General features: G+C 40.5%; 1 protein-coding gene across 2 annotated transcripts in view; it reads left to right on the top strand.

The window, feature by feature from the left end:
* Positions 1 to 20,736, top strand: part of CPM (carboxypeptidase M) — a 28,172-nt gene extending 7,436 nt beyond the window's left edge. Inside the window, exons 3-9 of one of the 2 annotated variants that reach the window (XM_039570934.1) lie at positions 7,759 to 7,856; positions 15,058 to 15,230; positions 16,991 to 17,175; positions 17,420 to 17,590; positions 18,089 to 18,241; positions 19,231 to 19,379; positions 20,025 to 20,736. In XM_039570934.1, the coding sequence (XP_039426868.1) occupies positions 7,759 to 7,856; positions 15,058 to 15,230; positions 16,991 to 17,175; positions 17,420 to 17,590; positions 18,089 to 18,241; positions 19,231 to 19,379; positions 20,025 to 20,264 (1,169 nt within the window). In that variant the 3' untranslated portion in view covers positions 20,265 to 20,736. The remainder of the gene's footprint in view (positions 1 to 7,758; positions 7,857 to 15,057; positions 15,231 to 16,990; positions 17,176 to 17,419; positions 17,591 to 18,088; positions 18,242 to 19,230; positions 19,380 to 20,024) is intronic. The other variant, XM_039570935.1, reaches the window with a different exon arrangement.
* The last annotated feature ends 767 nt before the right edge of the window (positions 20,737 to 21,503 follow it).

Here is a 21,503-nt window from a genome sequence, read left to right as displayed (position 1 = left end):
TCACACCAGTGAAGTTAGCAATACTCTAGAGCCTGTGCAACATAGAATCAGCAATTGCAGCTAGTGGATGCAGTCTCCATATCCTTTCCTGGTGTTGAGGAAATAAGTATGTAAGAGATTTTATGTTCAGGGGTTTTGTTTGTTTTAAAACCAACTAAAACACAGAGCTTAGGATGTTAAAATGGTGCACAATGGACATAAATGAATGTTTTTTCCCCCTCACTCCTTGTAGGTTTCTGCATTTTGGAGCATTGTACATACATTTTTAGCCCTGTAAATGAAATGTGATCCTAACCACAAACTTAGTTAAAGAAATGAAACTTTTATCTTATGCCTCAGTTTTACCCAGATCGTCAATTTGTCTGCATTCTCCTTTTAGCTTGAGGAGAATTTAGTAACACATCCCTCCTAAACCACTTCAGACAGTGAGACATTTTAGTAGAAAAGTATTTCTAGTAGCTTCCATTCATTTCCCACAAAAGAAGAGCAGTGTGCCCCGCATCTCTTCTGCACAGCCTTTCTGCCCGGGACCTCTGGCTATAGATCCCTGAAGGTACCAGTGTTGCTTATTTTCAGGGCTACCTAATTAAAGGTTTGCTATGTGTAGCTATGGCATATTGTGTTCACATAAGTACATGGAGACCTTCTTATAATACATGAATTAATTGTTTGCAAGACTTCTTACACTGAAGCATTTGTTCACTAGACAGTTGTTCTGTACATGGTTTTGTGTAGAAGAGAGATCTAGATTGTTTTTAAGGCTGGGATTTTTCTTTAAATGAAATCGGAATGTGCATGTTATTTCTGAACTTTCTGAAAATTCTCCTTTTGGAACCTTTTATTAATTAGGAGATTTATTTTATGAAGTGGACATAGAAAAAAATAATGCATAGGACTGGCTGTAGATCTCTTACCCTCACAGCTGAGAGAATACCCTTCCTGTAAACTGTTCACTCAGTTATGAAGTGGCTCAAATGTGAGAAAGCAGTTAGGGGATGTTTCTAAGCAGATGATTCTGCAGTTTGATATCTAGGATTTACTACTTGTTATGGGAAAGGTCAGACCATGGCAGTCGGAGTTAATTAATTAAATTACTGTAGCTGCTACGTAACATGCTGAGCTCATGAGTGGATTTAGGACAGTAGAGTTACATTTCCTGTTTGTCCCTAGCCAGTGTGTTCTATGTCCATGGTCTTGCAGTTACCTGGGGCATTTAAACTGAGCTTGAGCAGATCTAAAAAAGTAACACTTATCCTAAAGCTAAAATAAAAGCAAACTCTGTTCTCAGTAAGAAATATAGTCCTGCTGTGCCAGTTCAAAAGTTCACTCTGGTCCATTATTCTGTTTTCCGAAGAACAACTAGAGCAAATTATAGGAATAAGGTAGGGACAGATGCCTTCCTTGGTATGCACTTCAAGCAATGTGCAACCAGGATGATTCTGATGAAGCTTATTTCCTGATCCTGGTGTACCTAAAGTACAAAACTCGCTTTGATACGCAATTGCATTAGGCTGATCTCAAAACCCCAAGAATAAACAAAGGCCACCAGAACATGTTTGTTCAGTAGACTAAGGACCAAATTACTCTATTTGTAGGTAGTACCAGTGCCTGATTCTCAGTTGTTGCCTTGTGTCTTTGTTACCTTTACTGAAAGCCAGTCGCTAATGTTTCTAGAGACATTTTGTTACCTGTTTTAGGAGAGATCTGTAAACAGCTGGTTAAGCTAATGTATCTTGTTAACTAAACCAGAAACAGGTGATCATGGCAGAGACTGGATTATTTTAAAAAAGTTAGTCTAGCCTCTATTTTTCCCCCCTTTATTGAGTTAAGAAAAAAAAAATGAAAGAAAAAATAGGGGCGGGGGAGCTACTCACTGTCTGGATTTGTTGGAGTCTGCTTGTCAGTGTTGAGGTGTGTATGGTTTTGAGCTTCCCATTCTTGAGGCAGATATAATGTCTGAGATCTGACAAGGATTTTTACAGGGTGGGTGTGGCAAGTCTCTTGATGAGGTACTTCAGTGAACTGAAATCCTCATAGTGCACCAGTAGCTTCACAGCCACATGTGAACCACAACCTGTAGCCTACTCCCTCTGTTACCATCAAATAAATGGCAGAAATAGTTCTGATGTCCTCTGGTGGTAAAAACGTAAGCTGAACAAAACTGTTGAATCTGGATAAATTGCACTTTAAACCAAACCAACCCTCTCCCTTATGGCCCGCTTGTGTTACAAGCAATCACTTTATTCATGATGATCCAATGGTACTGCTATGAATGGGTAATATTTATTACTTTTATGTATACAGTGGCTTTCCTGAAAATTACTAGATGCATACCAGTTTCACAGCTTTCTCAGAAAATAAAGTACACCTTTTTAGAACTAGGTTTAAAAACCCTGTGGTAATAAAAACAAGAGTTGGTGAAAAGGAAAAATAGTCTATTTGGTTTCTGGGTGTAAATATGAAACCAGTCAGTGTAAATAGTAGAAAAAGCCTGCTCAGACTAATTCTAGGGGTCTGTGGTGTTCTCATTTTCTTAGTGAGCAATATTGAATAAGGTTAGTATATCTTTATTTAAAACCAGTATTCCCTCTGGGTTGTTTTTGTTTGGCCTTTACAATTTTATTTTTATTTCTTGATTTTTGTTCAAATAACCTGTAAGTTATTATTGTAGAGACTGTGCTCTGCACTGGCAATTTTTCTTGGTTTTGTGTATAAAGAGTGTGTTCAGCTTGATTATGAGAACTGGAAATGGTACAGTGATGACTCACACGTACATAGGAAAGAAAGGGTTGCTGTTCTCATAAGATACAAGTCTTGTGAAAGTGTCCAAAGCAGCTATGGATGTCCCAATCAACCAAAGATTTGTAAACCTTTAGGAAGATAAGCAAGCGTGTGAACCATGAATTGTTTTGGCTCTCTTTCTCAAGTGCTTTGGATACGAATAAACAGTATCTAGTGTTTTTTAGAGTCCTTGTTTATTCTGACAGTTCTGCTTATATGATGCTGACTCTAAATTGGAGTGACTGGTATAATCTCTTGGAATAGACAGGAACTGATTAAATAGTGGGAAATGGATACTTCTATTTACTTTGTGCCGAGAGAGAGCGCCTTATGTCAGTAATAAGGGATCCGTGGGAAGGGGCCAGAATATTAAGTTTAGCAGTGGCCCCCACATAGTGACTCAGTGCTGTCAGTGGCTGTGATAGACCTGCAGCTGAATGCTACCTCGGGTTCTTTTCGCTTTATTTTTTCTGCTTACCTAAGCACCATGCTGAATATTGCCAGATATGCCTGGTTGATGTATGGGATTGATCTGTATCTCTTTATTTTTTAAAATACCTTGAAGACTTTCTTATATTTGAAGTGTCCTAGCCCTCCTTGGCATACCAGCTTTGTTCATTACTAATGCCAATGCTACTACAGGCCAAGTCTTTAGATAATCCATTCTGTCTCAGTGGACCATGGTATACTTGAAAGTGAGGCTAAATGCTCACAAAAGAATTTGATGTACAGTTGTTCATACAGATGTTTGTCTGATCTCAGCTTCAGGTATGTAGCCTCTTTTGGGGGTGCTTTACTCAGTCTGGCTAAGTTAAAATCACGTATTTGTTCGCCTTTGTTCTACTTCTGCAGTACTGCCACATCAGTCATTCTGATTAACCATTTCTGATTATACAAATAATGTACTGGTACTTCAAGTTCTGTTAGAATCTGAATCAAGCCATGTGTGCTGTTAGGCAGTCCCCTCGAAGAAGAAAAGTTCTAAAACGGCTTTAGATTTTCCAGCTTGACTTGGTGATGACAAATCAGAGTACCTCAGGGCAGGGGTGCTGCTGGTGCTAGTTTAGTGAAAGGTATCACTCTTGAAGTCCTTCATTAGCTATGGTAGTGTTTTGCTGGAAGACAATGTTGCCCCAAGGAGGCTTATCTCCCTGGAGAAGAGAATGCTTAGGGGGGATCTTATCACAGAATTCTAATACTTGAAGGATGGCTACAAAGAGGATGCCTCTCTCTTCACAAGGAGCCACATGGAAAAAAGCAAGGGACAATGGGTACAAGTTGCACTTTGAGAGGTTTCATCTCAATATAAGAACATTTTTTACAGTGGGAATCATTCACTGGAACAACTTCCCCAGAAATGAGGTAGAATCCTCATCACTGGAGGTTTTAAAGATGCAATTGAACAAAGTGCTAAATAATCTTATCTAGGTTTTCTTTCCCATGTAGGGTTGGACCAGATGATCTCTTGAGGTTCCTTCTAACCTGGGCTGTTCAATGATTCTGAGATTGGTTCTATGATTGAATTGCTCTGAGATCAAGCATTCTAATGAGAGTTTATCTCTCTTCTCCTCCTCTCTGTCCTCCATTTTTCTAGGTAGGGACTGCCTCAATACAGATCAGCATTACTGCAGTTCCTACCCATGAAGCCAGTGTGCAACACATGGCCAACCCAGGAGGACTGTAGTCAGTCTATTGCTTTGAATTTGCAGTTGCAAGCTCTTGAATCAGTACCCTACCCTGACTGATACTGACAGTGGGTCTGAGCCCTTCCCCAGTCACTTCATTTCCTAGCCATAACTTTCTTTGAAATGACAAGTTTTTCATAAATGAAGCTGTAAAGAACAAAGTCAAGAAAAGCAGAAATAAAATTGAGAACAAAAACAGGGAGCATGATCCAGACTCCAACATCTACAAATTGATTCGGTTTCTTTCCCACTAGATCTGGAGATCAGTTTCAATTCTTCATTTTAATTACCAGTTTGTGTAGACCTGTTTAGAATACTGACACTATGTCACGAACTAGTGGAAATGCTAGAAAACTTTTTTAAAAGTTAGAAAGACTTCTTATTCTACTAGAAGCTGTGGGGTCTGGCTCTGCTCCAATACAAGTCTTGTTACTTGTCCTGAGACACACAGTTAGAAACACAAGTTTGTCTTCATTACTTGAAATGTAGTTCACTAATTAGTTGACGTCAGTTTTGGTTTGGCAATTTGGCAGTGAGAAATGGCTTTTCAAAGCATGAGAGGAAGCTTAGCTGTTCCCTTCAGGTACCAAACCAGAGTTATCTAGGCTTTTCTGATTAAAGAAAACCATCCATATGCTGAATCTTTTTATATGCAGTTAATTACTGCCACATGGAAAGAAATCTTACATCATCCCTCATAGGTACACTATCCAGTACTGCAGGCTGAACAGACCCAGGAATGTATTTTAATTGTTAATGGAAGGTTTAATACTTCTTACAAGCTGGAAATGCCAGGAAATAATTGGTATCTCAGTTCATGGGAGTGTTTAGCATGTAGATAGCCCTCACACAAACTCTAAGCAGTCTAAACACTAATGCTGGAAAGACCAATTTACATCAGTACTTAATGTTAGTCTATACTTAGCTCTTCCTTGTGTTTCCCATGAGTGCAATTCCCAGTGAGAGCAGCAGGAATGAGTACTGCTGATGGCAAGACACTGGAAGTATTTTTTTTAAATTTGAAATCAGAATACAATATTATTGGTAGAAAATCTTAAATGATGGAAACATCTAGAGCACTTTAGCTCTACTTGTACTCTTTGCTTGAGTATATACAATGAGCTGCATGTTGTAGGTTTGCAGTAGCCACCTTTAAATTTGGGCGGAAAGGCTGCAATCGCAGCTGTAGGCAGGTGTGTTCCTCTTGGTGCAGAAGTCCACATGGCAACTAACACCAAGGAGGGATGTCTGAACTTGCCTTCCAGTAGAGGGAATGAGAGCTGGGAGCCAGGGCTTAGAGGGCATAAGGACAGAGAATCATAGGAGCATTCTGGAAGGACTTCCTTGGTAATTCATTGTAAGTTGCCCCAGGATACAACTGTAGAGAGAATGACACATTGCAGAGATGGAAAATAAGTTGAGGTTGTTGTCCACACTTGATTATGAATAACAGTAGCATACTTTTTTCACTACTAGAATTGTTTTTAGTTCCAAACATAGGCTATTGCAGCAAGTCTTGTCATCTATTTTCACAGAGCTGCAGGATGGTTGAGGTTAGAGGGGACCTCTGGAGGTTTTGGAGGGGAGAAGGGCTAGGGTGAGATGATGTGGGTGTTCTCTTTCCTTTTGAAGAAGAATGTGCTTAAATGCTAGTATATTTGGGTTCTCCATCTACAACTTGTCTAGGCTTACAGAAATCAAGTTTTTTCTTTTTTTATGAAACAGTGGCTCTACATACAACAAGGCCAAATAACTAGCTTCTTACCAAATCAGTTGCCACAAAATTATTTTTAAAAGCACGGATTGCTTGCTCACATTGTCCTTTAATGAAAGAGTCAGTAGCAGCATCTCACAGCTTTGTGCATAGCATGGTTACAAGGGTTGAACACCAATGTCTTCAAGAGTGACTGTAAAACCAGGGGATACTGAGATCACTCCTTGTTGAGTCTATCAGGTCTCAGCACTGTTTTGCTGCTTCTTGATCCTAGGCCTAAGACTCTGATTCTGTTAACTGAGAATTTAGTTTGGCAATCACTGTCTTCAGTTTTACCTCTCTTCCAACTGTTTCAGTGCATCTTGCAGCGTTGCTTCAGTCCTCTTCAAGTTTTTCTCCCATTCCTGAAGTCATGACCCTTGTGGTATAGCTGCTGTGAGTCAGTCACATAGCTAGAAAGGAAAACAAAAATGCTGTGGCACATGCATGACTAGAGGGGTCATGGCTTCAGGAATGGGAAACTGATATGCTCTAGAGTTTGTTTACTGCAGATTTGATGATCCACAGAGATTTAGGAACTAAGGCTTTTTATAGTACTGCATATAGCAGTTCCTACGTTGCTATTTCCTGCAAGTAGCAGTGATGGCTGGGCTCCTCTCAGACAGGCTGTGGGCCCCAACAAGCCCCGTGTGGAGCTGGGGACAGGTAGTATGTTCATGAGGTCTGGCCATTAGCAATCTATAGGCTGTCACTGCTCGTATGAAGGAACTGGTCCAGTTTCATTGCTGCCATCTGCTGAAACTTGAGTTTTCCACCTCTGTGAGCAGACTAGTGGGAAGCACAGATTTGCAGATGAGGTCTGAAATGCCACAGTATCACTAAAAATAGTAACAGAAAATGCCCTCCCCTCGCCGTCTCCCCCCTGCTTAAGTGAGGACTTCCAAAATGTATGTATGTTTGTTTATTTTGTTGCTTAAAGTTCAGCTTCTTGTGCAGCTTTAGTGGTCCTAACTAATACTCTTTCTGTAGCTATTAATTCTTTCCCTGCTGATATATTTGGAATATGTCTCTGATGCAGCTCTTTCTGCTACCTCCTGTTTTCTGAGCAGTAATGCATGAATATGTTTAGCTTTTTTGTGTTGTCTTTTGTACAAAACCAGATGTTCTTTCTTTGTGATAATGAAAACTTCTGTATAAATTTCAGAAAAGCCTTATGATTCAAAATTTGGGGGCAGGAAGAGTGATCTTATTTGCTAAATTTAACTTGAAAAATGTTTATTACAAAAAAAAAAAAAAGAAGCCTTCTTTTCTAGTCCTGGTTAAATGCTTTAGAAATTGCAGGGTTTACGACATACTTGGTCAGAAGGCAAAACATTCCTCTAACTAATATTGCAAATATTCATAGAATAAAGGAACCCCACAGTCTACTTTGATATGTTATATGTAGGACTGAGTGGGCACCAATGAAATACTGGAATTTGTACAATGGTCTTAATGACCAACTCTTTTTATTCTTCTAAGGCTTGTATGATTTTACACTTGTTTTAAAAAATGTCTTTTCCCCTTCCCCTCTTAAAGGTAGAGACCTGTGGGTTCTTGTTCTGGGAAAGTTTCCAACCCATCATAAGATTGGCATTCCAGAGTTCAAGTATGTTGCTAATATGCATGGGGATGAGGTACGTTTCAATTTTTGCAATGTCATTTATACCAAATACACTTACCAGAGGTTTAGAGTGAACTTTTCTCAGGCATGTGCTTCTTATTATTGAGGTATGTCATAACTCAAGGACAAAATATGTGTGTATTTATTGAGGAATTTTCAGAATAAAGTTCCCTTGTTTTGGTGGAAGGGCCTTAGGAGACCTTACATCATGGTGAAGAGTCCTACAATCCTACACCCAAGACCTCTCTTGAGTGGAGAGCTTTGTCTTCTCCAAGTGAGTAAACACAGAGGCTTTAAGTTTCCTGGCAATGAGTCAGATGCAGTAGTTTGCTTGTACATTATTATTGCCTAGGCATGAAATATGACTGATAGAACTCTTCAAACACATCCTAAGATTAAATAATAATTGCTGTGAAGCATCAAATTATTTATTTTAGGAAGAAAATTTATCTTTGGAACCTTAGGCTAGGAACACCTAGATTCACCTGAGATAACACTGAGAACAAAACAAAAATCAATTCCAGAACAATAAACTTGCTCTGGGAAGAATGCCCACTTATTAATGATAAAGAAGAAATGATGATTATGAGCCTACCTGGTGCGGTACTTGAATCTGAATCAGAAAGAATCAAAGCTTCACTGTCTTCTATAGTACTTCTTTGCTTTCTATTTCTTTTATTCTTTAGCTTTACCTGATTATATTAGTCATATTCAGGATAAGTTTAAACTACACAATATATTTTTATGCAGTCTTTCATGTGAAGGTTAAATAATTTAACAGGAGTAGCAAGATATGTATGTATATATATATGTGCTAGACTCTGAATTCCCAAAACCGAGAAAAAACAGACATAGTGGAAATGTATCCTGTGCAAAGGGTAACATGTCTCGAGTTATTGCTGTTAACAATACTGTGTGTGAGCACTTGCACGCCTACAGGCACTTGTGACATTTTGTGCCAAGAATTTCCCCAAGTTAGACTAGTTTCACCTTGTTTGACACTGGCCTTGCTCAAAGTGCTGCTGGGAGCTTGGCTGCTTGGGAATTTAACTCTGTGTGGGAGGAAGCTGATTCATGGTTTCAAATAGGTACATTTGTTACTGGATGCCCAAGACAGGGTTTGCAGCTCCTGAAACCTGGTGTGGGTCACCAAGGCGTCCAGGAACTGAGGCTCCATACTGCAGTCCCTGCAGACTGCTGAAGGGGATTGCAAACCTGGGACTATAAATCCCCAGCTTTGATGGGAAGGAGGTGGAGGGCAGGATATTATCTCATCCAGAATGGCCTGGCTTGCAAATCCAATGTTGCTGGACTGCAGAGGGCCACACATACTGAAGTCTCCACAAGGAAGCACCCCCTTCATTATCACTGCCCAGCTGGATACTCAGGAGGAGCTTTGACCATAGAAATACACACTGTTTGCACATCCACAGGGCTGGGAGTTGCTGGGGATTGGCAACTTGGATCACTGCCTGGGATCTAAGTTTTTTGTTGACTTCATGAGGAAATGAGACATGATTTTCTTTTAAAGTCAGACACAGTGCCAGACAATCTGAGCAGGGTTGACCCTTGAGCTGCCTAGCTAAGGCATGTTACATTCCAGTTGTTTGTCAGACTAAGCTCACACCTAGGGAACATTCTGGAAATAGAGCTATTCCTCCTTTTTAGGCACTCATGATGATTTTTGCTGTATGGGTTTTTTTGGTACATACAGGTAACTCACAGTTAGTGTTTGGGATTTTTTTATCTGATCATAAATGTATTTCAGATGGCAGGAAATTAATTCCTCATATAGAGAAGCATTGGAGAACTTGAATATTTTTTTTTCCATAATCTAAGATTCTGCTAGTCCCTGGGGACAGATTCAACTATCCCTGCAATATATTAAGCAGATAAGTTTTGCACTAATTATACAACAAGCTTCAACTTGTGTGCCAGAGTCTTTCATAAAGAGATTATGACTTCATTGATCCACTCAGGTCTTTTGTGCTTCAACGACGCTTTCCACAAATGATACAAAATGAGAAGTTCTCAAGTATTGTTTGGTGATGCTGCCCTTCTAACCTGTTGTGACCACACAAATGAGGCTTAACTTTGACTCAGCTGGCCAGCTGCTCCAAAAACATAAAAGTTGGGCTGGAACCTGAATTACATGTGTGTGGGCTGTTCGCACATGCTGCTGGAAGAAAATCTAGGTTATTTGGAAAGCTGCCCAACAGGGAAGTTCTAACAAAGTAAAGTGAGTACACAATAGTAGAAAAGGAGTATTTTTTTTCAGAACTGGAAAGATTTATTTTTTTAAGTAAGTTCACTTTTCTTAATACTGTAAGACATAACCAGCTGAGATTTAAAAGATTTTCATTTGTGTTCACTGTTGCCAAATAGAGTGAACTTTTGCCCCAGATCCACTGAGAGGTAACAAAAGACTTCTCCCATTCTTTGTGTTGGCTGTGTGTAGCTGGACACCATTTTTAGCGGTACTTTTTGTTTAACCCGAGCCAAATTAAAACTGATTTAAACTGACTTTAATCAAAATGGCAGTAATTGGCTGCACAAAATGCATAAGCCTGTGAAATGTTAATAAAGTCTGCGGGGGAAGATGAGGGAGAGGTTGCCTGATCTTCTGGGGCAACTCCCATTCTGAATTAGGCACAGCTTCTCTTGTCCCAGCCTTGTATTCTTACTTGAAAGATCTTTTCTTTCTAAGTCACATATTCCTCCCTGGGGAAGTACTCCTCCTGCTTAACATTGACCACACCCTAACACCTACATACTCCTAGGTCATAAATGGAGCAGAACTATTACCTTTGGAACCTCTGTGCCAGGGACTTGAGTCCATTCTACACAACTGAACAAATAGGATCTAATTGGAAGGCTGTTCCTAAACCATGTATATCACTGCAGGGAAACCCTTTAAGGAAAAGCACCTCTGAACAAACTGTAAACTACCTGTGTGTTTCTGCTTTTTCCCTTTAATGTATTGAGTATATGGCTTTAACCTTCTGCAGCTATAGTGTAACCGGACCATCACAAGATAAACTCTTTCTCAGGGTGGCAGTGCTGATATCAGTCCTTTTCTCCTGCAGTATCCACTTCTGATCGCTTTATTTTCTCATTGTGTAGTATAAAATAACAGCAATGCAAATAATCTTAAATAGTACAATATTTTATTTATAATAAACAATAATTTATTTATAATAATATAAATAAAGCACTAATAGAAATAGTAGAATTATACAGTAGTATAAAATATTATTAAAAATAGTAGTATTTTTCCTCTTTCATTTTGTGAAACTGAGCCTGTACTGATAGGTCTGAACTTGCCTACGTGAAAGGATGTATTTATCTGCTGACTTATCTTGTGAAATAAGTTAAAGAAACTATGCCCTATTTTCCATGTCATCATAGACACAGTCATATCCACAGTAGGCTCTCCTGAAATATTAGGGCTTAGGTGAGTAAGGACTGGAGTAGATTTATTTGTGATCAATATAATGGGGTCTTTTAAAATGACCAGACAATAAACTGATGAGTTTTGTGTAGAATTTCTCACTCTTATGTCCAAAAAATTAATGGAAGCTGCATTTACACTATCAAAATACCACTGTGGAAAATATGGCTGGTTTTTTATCATCCAATTGCACAAAAAGAATACTGCACATACTGCACAACTTGCTATAAGGAATTGTAAGCCTTTATTCCTATGTCGTCAGTCCTGTGTGATGTATTATTGAAGTGATATGCAGCGAAACAGTATTTGCTCTATGAAAAAAAAATTTATAAAAAATATTTATTGCATAGTGAACTATTTTCCACCTAGCTTCAGAATTAGAAGGTCATAAGCACCAGAGATTTCAAAATTCAAAGCAATCAAATCTCAATGCTAACAACAGACTTTAAAAAAATCTGGATGTTGCTGAGGTCTGTTTCAAAACATTTTAACACTGCCCTGCTGCAGTTGCTTTTTTCCTTGTCTTTCCTCACACTCTTCTGAGTGGGAAAAGAAAAAGCTATCCCTGTCTCAGCCAGGTAAAGTCTGAAGCCTGTGGAATTTGTCCAGGTGGTAAAGACTAATGCCAGTTACTAGCTCAAAAGCAGGCTTTGTGTTGCCATTTCCTTCAGTGATAAACCAGGGAACTGCACTTCCCTATCATACACGTGGTAGTTCTCAGATGTCCACAGTGACTGCTGCTGGAGAAGTAAAGGGATGTGTGCCAAACTCTTTGCATAAACAGTCACTTTAACACTGGTGTGTTTTAGCAAAGCAGGACAACCCCAGTGGGGTGTGTCCTAGCGGTGCATAATAATTAGCACTGTACAAGTGTTAAAAATAACACCTTGCAAGTGTGATGGCATTTCAGTGGGAAACCAGGATGGCCTACTGGTTTCTCTGCTCTAACTCCACTTCCTTAGGTGGGGTTGTGCCTGGTATGCTGAACCTGGCCTGTGGAGCAGCCGGGGCTGGAGCAGGGAGACTGGCAAGACTGTGTTGCCCTGAAACAGGTCCTACCTGATGGTTTGGATCTTTCTTTCAACATCGTTCAACTTAAAAACCAGGCCATGATTAAGGGAAGAATTGTAATAATAAAATGGGCAGAGTCCATCCACCCATAGTCCCCTGGTATTAGGTCTCTGTCATGTGGTAACAACAGTGTTCTAAACTCAGGGCTGATGCAGTAAAGTGTTACAGTGCAGGTGCAATTGGAGCTAACCTTAATCTCCTAACTTGCTGCTGCTCGGGCTTCTTGAGTAATCCCTGTGGTAGCTGAGCAGGGTGCTGACACAGCCCTGCCAGCAGGCAGAGTCAGAAGTTTAAAGGATTTGTGTGCAGAAGCAGCAGTCATGCCCTTTTCTACAGCGTTGATCTACATCCTGACATATGCACGCTTCTTCATTCAAGGCTTTCCCCTGAGGATCACTGAAAGCCTTTCCTGCTGACTCTCTCCCTTTGGGGCACAGGAAGATGTCTTCACAAGAAGACATCTGAAAGTGAACAGAGAAACTTAATGTCTAATTGTATCCCTAGAGGTGGGGGAAAGGGATTTCCTTTGCTTTCCTGTCACACTTCATGTGAATACAGTAAAACAATACACCTTGGCATCTCCCTTGGGATACTGCAGTCAAAACTAAGTGTTCATGTCCTCTCAAAGCCCCAGAACACATACATGCTTTTCTCTCTATCTTCATGTTAAACTTGAGGCAGGTTAAGTTGTCTGTCCTCGACTTTACTGTCAGCAGCCTACCTTCAGTCTGCCTAGATACTTTACTTGAAGCTCTAAAGTAAAACTAAGTGACTCATAACTCTTATCCACAGGTACATCTGACCTCTGTAGTAACAGGGTCAAGCTTGACTGAGCAGCAGATGCTGTCCTTCCAAGGGCAAAGATCAAAACTTGATCTTGAACTTTCCCAGAAACAAAAACTTCCTCAGATACTTCCAGATATGCTTTCTCAAGCAATGCAGGGTCCTCTGGACGAAAACAAAACCACCCCTCTGTTACCACACCAAAATAGTGGTAATAAGTGTATTCTTCTCTCACTGTGCAATCATCCAGGTGCCAACACACTTATGATGACCTGAATCGCTTAATGTCCTGAGTACAACAATAGCTATATACCAGGAATCCTATAAAATAGTTTGTAAAATACTGTACATGTAAGTAAGCCTGGGATTAACTTTTAAGTGCAAAGAATGTCATCTGTGAAAATCTGGTCATCTTTCTTTCTTTGTAAACACTGTCCTTTCCTACCACATTCTTGTGTTACTTTTCTTTTTTTCCCCCTTTCTGTTCCTGCTTCTCTACCCTTTCTTTCTGGGATTTCTTTTGGTCAGGCACTGAACAGAAGTACAGTAGGAGAAGAACACTTTCCCAGTTTCTCCAGACAGCAGTCCAGTCTTGTCTGTAGTTTAGCTGTCTCTGTGGTAGAGCCATTCTTGCTGATTCTGACCTTCATCTCTCATGCCCAGGGCCATGATTTGGCTGATTTCTCTCCTCTCCTTTCTTCCCCCACCCTTACATGCTTCCCAAGATGTCTATCATCCTTTTCAAGAGCTGCCTGTACAACATGGTTCTGTTGCATCCCTTCTTACATTTCACGGAGTGTATTTATCAAACCTGCAGAGCAGTCTGTTTTCACATACTCAGGTGCTGGTTTAGATCCTGTTGTGATATACCAGGCTTTGTTCTTGGAGATAAAGTAGAGATAAGTTATCTCTAGAACTCATCTGCTTGCAAGTCTTGGTTTGTTCCCTTTCCAGACAGGGCTTAGGAACCCTAAAGCACCCTTGAGGCATGGGTCACAGTGCCCCTGGAAAGTATGGTCCAGTGAACACTAGCAGTGGTTTCTGGGGTAGAATAGGATTGTCCTTAACTCTGGATCTGGTACTTGACACTATTTTGCCTAAAATCTGATAGACTAAAGGGAGATGTCAGCTTTCATGACTTATACAAACTTATATGAGCAAAAATACATGGTTAGCATTTTCCCTGCCGCTGCCTCTCCTTGATCTAAAGTCTGTATCCAAATGTCTTTCCGTGTCTTTTTCTAAGGATTTATTTGGTTTCCCCAATGCACATGTTCATGACATTAAAATAATGTAACAGAAGTATCTATGTGGCCTCTTTGATCTTGTATTAATATTGGCTTTCCATAAAAGAGGATCAAGAAGAAAAAATCCTGCTCTGTAGCATCCTGGAAAACATGGCAGACTTGTCCTCCCTTCCTTCTGAACCACCACTGCCAAGTGGTGCCGCACAGCACCGGTGCTTGTGTGCAGGGTCACTCAGGCACCAGCACAGAGCTGGGACCCTCCTGTGGGACTGAGAAAATGCAGTGAGGTGTTCCCAAGCCCACATGATGTTTATCAGGCAACTTTAGTTTTTTTTATAGCTGTTCCTTATCCATGCAAGATTTAAGCAGTGCATCTGACACAGTCAGTTTCCCATTATACAAAAAGGTCCAGCTGATCTGGGTTTAAAACCCTTGTGAAAACCCTCCAGTGATTCCTTTAATCTATTCAATTGCTTTAAATATATTTAGGGGAGAGCATAAAACAAAGCAGTGTTTATCAGAATGCTCTCATATGCCTTGTATGTATGTGTAGTCCATAAGAAAAAGCTGGAAGTGCAAGGTGGTGGGTCTTTATTTATTTATTTTCTTCTTCTTTTTCTTCCATATCAGACATAAAGTAAAATCTATGCTTCTTTACACAGACTGTTGGGAGAGAAATCCTGCTCCATTTGATAGATTTCCTAGTGAACAGCTATGGACGTGACCCAGTTATTACCCGGTTACTCAATAATACCCGGATTCATATCATGCCAACGATGAATCCCGATGGATTTGAAGCTACAAAAGTGCCTGATTGTTATTACACACGAGGAAGGTAAGGGTGGCTTAGGAGGGTGGGAGAGGTAAAAGAGATGGGTGGGGAGTAATAATCGCAGATAGCCAGAAGACTGAGTCATACTTGGTGGAGAGCAGAGTCTACAGGATGTGCTAGGGCTAATTTTTGCCTGTGCTCTTCTGAAGACATGTTGTTATGGCATAGAGTTTCTGGAAGACTGAGTCAGACCAGTGTTTATATATGGTGTGGCCAGAAAAAATTGGTCAGAAAGGTGTAATGACTTCACCTTTTAAGCAGGAGACACAGATTGCTAATACAAGCACAATTCCCTATTTTGTAGCAACTTTAGAGTGCTACAAGAAAAGAAGGAAAATTCCACCCACAGGGATCTATTTCAACTGGAGAATTCTATAACCCTTCTTAACGAGAAAAGGTGTGTCTAAGCTTGTTGAATGGACTTCTAGCAATGTGTTTAAAATCATGTTGAATGTGCATTTAGTAAGAAGGAGGAGTTACACAAGCAGAGCTGGCTGTAATAGGTTCTGTGCTAATAGTAGTGGTAGGAAAAAAACCTACACAGAAGAAAATATAACTTGGCATTGCATCCTGTGTTACTTTTGCATTCTTTAATGTGACTATTGCAGAGAACAAAAAGGGGATGAAAAGCTTAACAAGCTAGAAGAAGGAAAGAGAGAGTGAGAGAATGGGAAGAAATGCCCAAAGGACAAAGTTGGAATGTGCAAAAAAAGCAAACCCATGAGCTAGAAGTTCTCTTGGATCGCTGGCCTTGGCAACATCAGAAATAAGTGCAAAGAGAGTGTTACAGTGCAGATACTGCAACACGTGTATCAGACACAATGCCCATGGAAAAGAAATATCTATGGACTGATTCGTGGTAGATGTTTCAGAGAGATGTTTATTTCCCCAGCTGCATGGCCGGGGCTCTGCCGAGGAACTGCTCAGTCACGGGACCCGAGGGTCCTTCCCGGGCAGGGGAACACAAAACAACCAAAGGGGAATGAGGCTGACCAGGGGCAGCGAAACCCCGTGTCTGTGCCCTCAGGGCCCCTCTGCCAGGGCTCCATGGCAGGAGGGGAAGGGACCCCAACAAGAGAGTTCAGGTAGTTTTGTTCTTTAGGTGACCAGTGTAGGCCATCCTTTTTATTAAAAAAAAATGCATTCCTCAGCAAATAGATGGAACTTTTATGGAGGGGGGTATTTTTTATCCTCTCACTGTCAAATAGAGTTTAACTGACTGAGTTCAAAAATTAATGCAGTCAACGGTGAATACCCTCTTTACTCCTGTACTGACCTGTCTGAGTGAAAAAGCAAAAGAGCATTTGCACAGGCTGGACCTTAAGGTTTAGGGAGAAGATGTACTGGTGTTTGACTCAAATTTTTTCTGTCTGTTGAGAGTGACAACAGTCCAAGGGATACAGCCATTCAGTAGTTACCTTGGTCCTCTATACAAGCAGGAAAAACACATATAGGAGGAGGACAAAGTCCTTCTGATCTGCCTGTGGTTTTTCTAATTCACTTACGTGTAGGTGTGCATGCTATGTGCATGTTAAATATTCTGTGTTTCCACTTGGAATTGTTTTATTGTGTCCTATGAAAATTCCAGTGCTGCCAGAAAGCAAACTGAAGTCCATCACCTTAATGCTTGAGAAATAAAAAATGGTCATCTTGCCTGTTCCCTGGAGACACTAGCACACCACATATCTGGAGTACTGGGAAGCTGGTGATGTGGAACTATCCACAGGCAAAACAGTAATGGTAATGTATTCTCTCTTTCTAAGATACAACAGGAATGGAGAAGATCTGAACAGAAATTTTCCTGATGCCTTTGAAAATAACAGTGCTAGCATTCAGCCAGAGACTCAAGCAGTAATGGACTGGATAAAAAATGAAACATTTGTTCTTTCAGCAAACTTGCATGGGGGTGCCCTGGTTGCCAGTTACACCTTTGATAATGGTAACCCAGGTAAGCTGGTAACAAACTCTGTTCTCCACAACTGACTGTGTTTAGGAACGTTGTCTATACCAAAGCAAAATTTACAAGGATTCCTGCAAGGTTCTTCTAGCTTTTGAGTTAGGATGGGCAAAATTTGATAAACCCCATCAAAATTCCCTGCCTAATACGGCCATTTGGGTGATGTTTATCCTGCTCGTAAGCCAGCACTGTATGTTTTACCAGTAATGAGACAATGGCTATCTTCATTCTGCAGTTACTGGCTCTTTGAAAGGCTATAGCAGATCTCCAGACGATGATGTCTTTATTCACCTGGCAAAAACCTATTCTTCCAACCATGCCAGCATGTACAAAGGGACGGGGTGTGACAACAGGCAGACCTTCCCAGACGGCATCACCAACGGGTACTCTTGGTACCAGCTGGAAGGTAAGAACATCACTGATGTTTCATTCAGCTGCTTCTGGTAAGATGTTCTCACTTTTCATTACTGTTTATGTGTAGCCAAATAGAAAATGGGGCTTCTGCACTGTGTATGTTGTTTTCATTGTCTGAATTCAAAGACTTAAAAGGTTCTTGGAATGGCTTTGGCAGTGGAAAATCCTGTGCCAGCCTATCTGCCCCTTTTTAGTTGGGAAAGCTTGAATGAATTTAAGTCAAAGATCCACCCTTCTCAGCCACAATCATCATCATTTCCAAAATGAAGTATGCTTTAGAAAACAACACTCTATGAGTAACTAGAGTAAATAATTAAGTTGGTTTTCCACAGGAGGCAGTAAATACAAGTGTGGCATTGAGGAATAATTTATCTGATTTACTTTTCTTACAGGTATGATGCAAGTACCAACATTTTAACTTAGCCACTTGTCTTTTAGTTTGACCTTAGTGTTTCTTTGCAGCTGAACACCCTTTTATTTCACTTTTAAGGTGGAATGCAAGATTACAACTATGTCTGGGGACAGTGTTTTGAAATTACATTGGAGCTGTCATGCTGTAAATATCCTCCAGCAGACCAGCTGGAAAAGTTCTGGAGAGACAACCAAGTTGCTCTGATTGAGTATATCAAACAAGTACACCTAGGTGGGTATGCAAATGGGGGTGGAGTGAAAACTGAGGCCAGCTTAGGGGGAACTCCTCAGCAGCCTGTCAGTGTCACAGCTCACAGGGAAGAGATCTGGGAGCTTCTGAACAGGAAGTGCTACAAGGCCAGGGGATGGGTAAGGCAGAACTTACAAGTGTGTCAAGTGAGGGGCAATGGGTGCTGCTACAGGTGTGCAAGGGGCTTAAAATGTGCTGGGGACAGGCTCTGGGGCATGTCTGACCATGCACTCCACCCCTCCCCTCACTTTCCTGAGCAGCCTTGGGACAATCATTTATTTCAGACATCTCTAAGTGTATGTGTGCCTCAGCACAGGGTCTTTGCTGCTTGGATTTTGTAAATTTGAAAGGCTTCTCTAGGTGTGATCTGACTTCACATTTGGAAGAGAACTCTGCTTAGTGAAGCTGTGGTGCTTTTCAATGAGTTGAAGGGTTTGCACAAATCTGTTGCTTATCTTGCATTTTGTTGCCTTAAATATCTGACTGCTATTTTATCTCTGCTTAATGCCTGTGCTGCCTTGAAGATGTTGTGTGGGAATTAAGGGAAACTACTTCATAAGCAGATATTGTTGGTATTCTGCCTTTGGGAAGTACTAGACAAGAGGCTGACTTATTTTAAATTACAAAAAGAAGGGGGGGGGTGTGTGTTTGTGTGCAAAGACTGCCAAACCTGTATTGAAGATTGAAGCCCTTCGGTAAAAGACATACAGTGTGTATGATGCCTTCAGCAAATGAGATTTAGGAGATTACAGTACTGTTTTCTAACTTAACATGAGGGTAAACTATTAACAACAGCCAAGAATTTTCTGGTTTAATTCCCTTCAGTGAGACCAAAGTGACTAGTGATATTATTAGATGTGCTGAAATGTGGTCAAACAGCCTTTGAGTGCAACAGAACAGTCTGACTTTCTCAGAGAAGGAGGCTCACCAGTTACAGTTCATGATTTTTCTCTTCTCTCCCTTTTTCATAGGTGTCAAAGGCCAAGTTACTGATAAGAATGGGAATCCTATTCCCAATGCCATCGTGGAAGCCAAAGGAAGGCCACACGTCTGCCCCTACAGAACAAATGAACAAGGGGAGTACTTTCTCCTCCTTTTGCCTGGGACATATGTGATCAATGTGAGTATGCAGCCTTACTGAAGTATTGCTTCTAATTGCGTTGCGTTCCCAAGCACAGTAAGACAGCATCCTTAGAGGTGGGTGAGCTGAACTGCTCAAATCATAGATATGAGGTGTGAAGACTCTTAAACAGATTTTTTAGAAGGTATATATTTAAATATTAGCAGAAAGGAAATTTTTTGATACAGTCCTCAATGTCCAGAGATAACAATCCTCTGTAGAGCCAGATGGGATGAGCAGCTGGAGCACAGCAGCAGGAGCTTGAGGTGTTTGAAACAAACCACAGAGCTCTTGCAGGGTGAGGGGAGGCTGGGATCTGGGCAGCACCGGGCTGACACCACCACCAGTGACTGTCATTTCCTTGTGTCAAAATGGTTTCTCTGTGGAACTGCTAGAGAACATCCATGCCCTGTAGGCTCTGCCTGCTGCCAAGGGCTTATGCTTGAGCATCACTGCAGGATTCCCTCTCTTGTACAGCAAGAGTCTTATTGCTATAACGTGAAAACTATACTCTTTCTCATTCTGTGCTCTCAAATGTATCTTTAGAACAATTTTTCTTGTACATTTAAAGTGTAAACAGTGATTGTTTCACAGTTGAACTCAAGGTTTCAAACCAAGGAAGCACACTTTTGTATTTGCTCCTAGGCTACTGTACCAGGATTTAAATCGATGCTGAAGACAGTGGAAATACCTGACAACACTGGTAACTTCAGTGCTTTGAAACAGGACTTCTCTTTCCCAGAGGTCTCAGATCAGATCCGTTCAAGAGTTACTTCATGTCCCAAAACTCCCCTCTACCAAGAGCTCACACGGGCTTCAGCTGCAGTAAAACCAACCATACACATCTTGGTTTTAATGACTGTTATGCTTGTAATTTTCAAATAAAGTCAGACAAATAAAGAATGACAAAGGCAAAGGCAAAATCTTCCTGCACAAATGTGGCTTTTCAGAGAAGGAATTGTATATGCAAAAGAATGTATGTTTTTATAAACCAAATTCTCAGATTCACGATCATGTTTACTGGATTTTGTAAAATACTGGCTTGACAATTGAATGTTTTACTTTAGTTATAGCAGACATATTTTTAATTGTAACAGACTATCATATTTTTCTACGTAAGTATTTTAGTCTGAATAAATTTTGTACAGCCTCTGGAGATAACTGTAGAATTTTGATGCAGAAAGCACAAATGTGTTTTGAAGACTTTTCCCAAATTCAAAAACATTGAGGATTGTACTGCAATGTTTCCTGCAAGCTCAGGTTCCTCACTGAGCCAACAGCTCAGGTGCTTACACAACTGTAAGTGATCAGCTCAAAACTAATTTCTCATAATAAAGCCACTGCTATAAACGAGGAACAGCATTTTTATGTATGCTCTTTCTTACCTGGATAGATGAGACTGCTCAGGGCTCAAATGAGGTGAAGACCAGTAACACAGACATGTTTTAAGGTAAGAAGATGAAAATGAAATGTGAGTATCTGCTGAAGCTGGATGATAATCTGCACCAACAGGGAAAAGGGAGGAATTTGTAGCTCTGAAAACTGTGTTCTCTTATGGCAGAGCTGCTGAAAACAATGTGGAAAGAGTCACTGACAGCTTTATACTTTGTCCATTTTTAACTGAATTTGTTGTGGGACAGAATCACATACAATTCAGAATTCTTTGAATAGTTTTGGCAATGGCTTTATACTGCTTAAACGATTTCACAGCCCTGCTACTACACTGTTGGGACTGTTTAACACCCATGGCAGGAGCTGGCAGGCACACTCAGCAAGGCACAAGCCAGCTCCAGTTACAGAGGGTTGTTTCAGTGTTCCCCGCCTGGGCTGTACTGCAGGCAGGATTAGCAGATTCCTTTTGCTTGGCCAGTTGCTAGTCATTTTCAGGGCCCTTTGAAGCTGCCCAATAAACACAAGAATTTATCAAGAAAAGCCAGTTAGTACCATCTCCTGTGTTTATTTTAAAGCTTTTTCTGCCAGTAATTTTCTTAAGCAATTTCAAAAGTAAACCAGCAAAGATTATCTTTGGTAACATCAATCTTTTCCTGTATACAGTAAATAAAAAATGCAGGAATGCAGTTAATCCTTTAATGCCTTTTAAAATCTTTCCTGAGGCACTGCTGC

Source organism: Corvus cornix, chromosome 1A (assembly GCF_000738735.6).
Source record: "Corvus cornix cornix isolate S_Up_H32 chromosome 1A, ASM73873v5, whole genome shotgun sequence".
Taxonomy (NCBI): domain Eukaryota; kingdom Metazoa; phylum Chordata; class Aves; order Passeriformes; family Corvidae; genus Corvus; species Corvus cornix.
The sequence above is the reverse complement of the archived record's forward strand: the minus strand, read 5'-3'. Positions and strand labels throughout refer to the sequence as shown.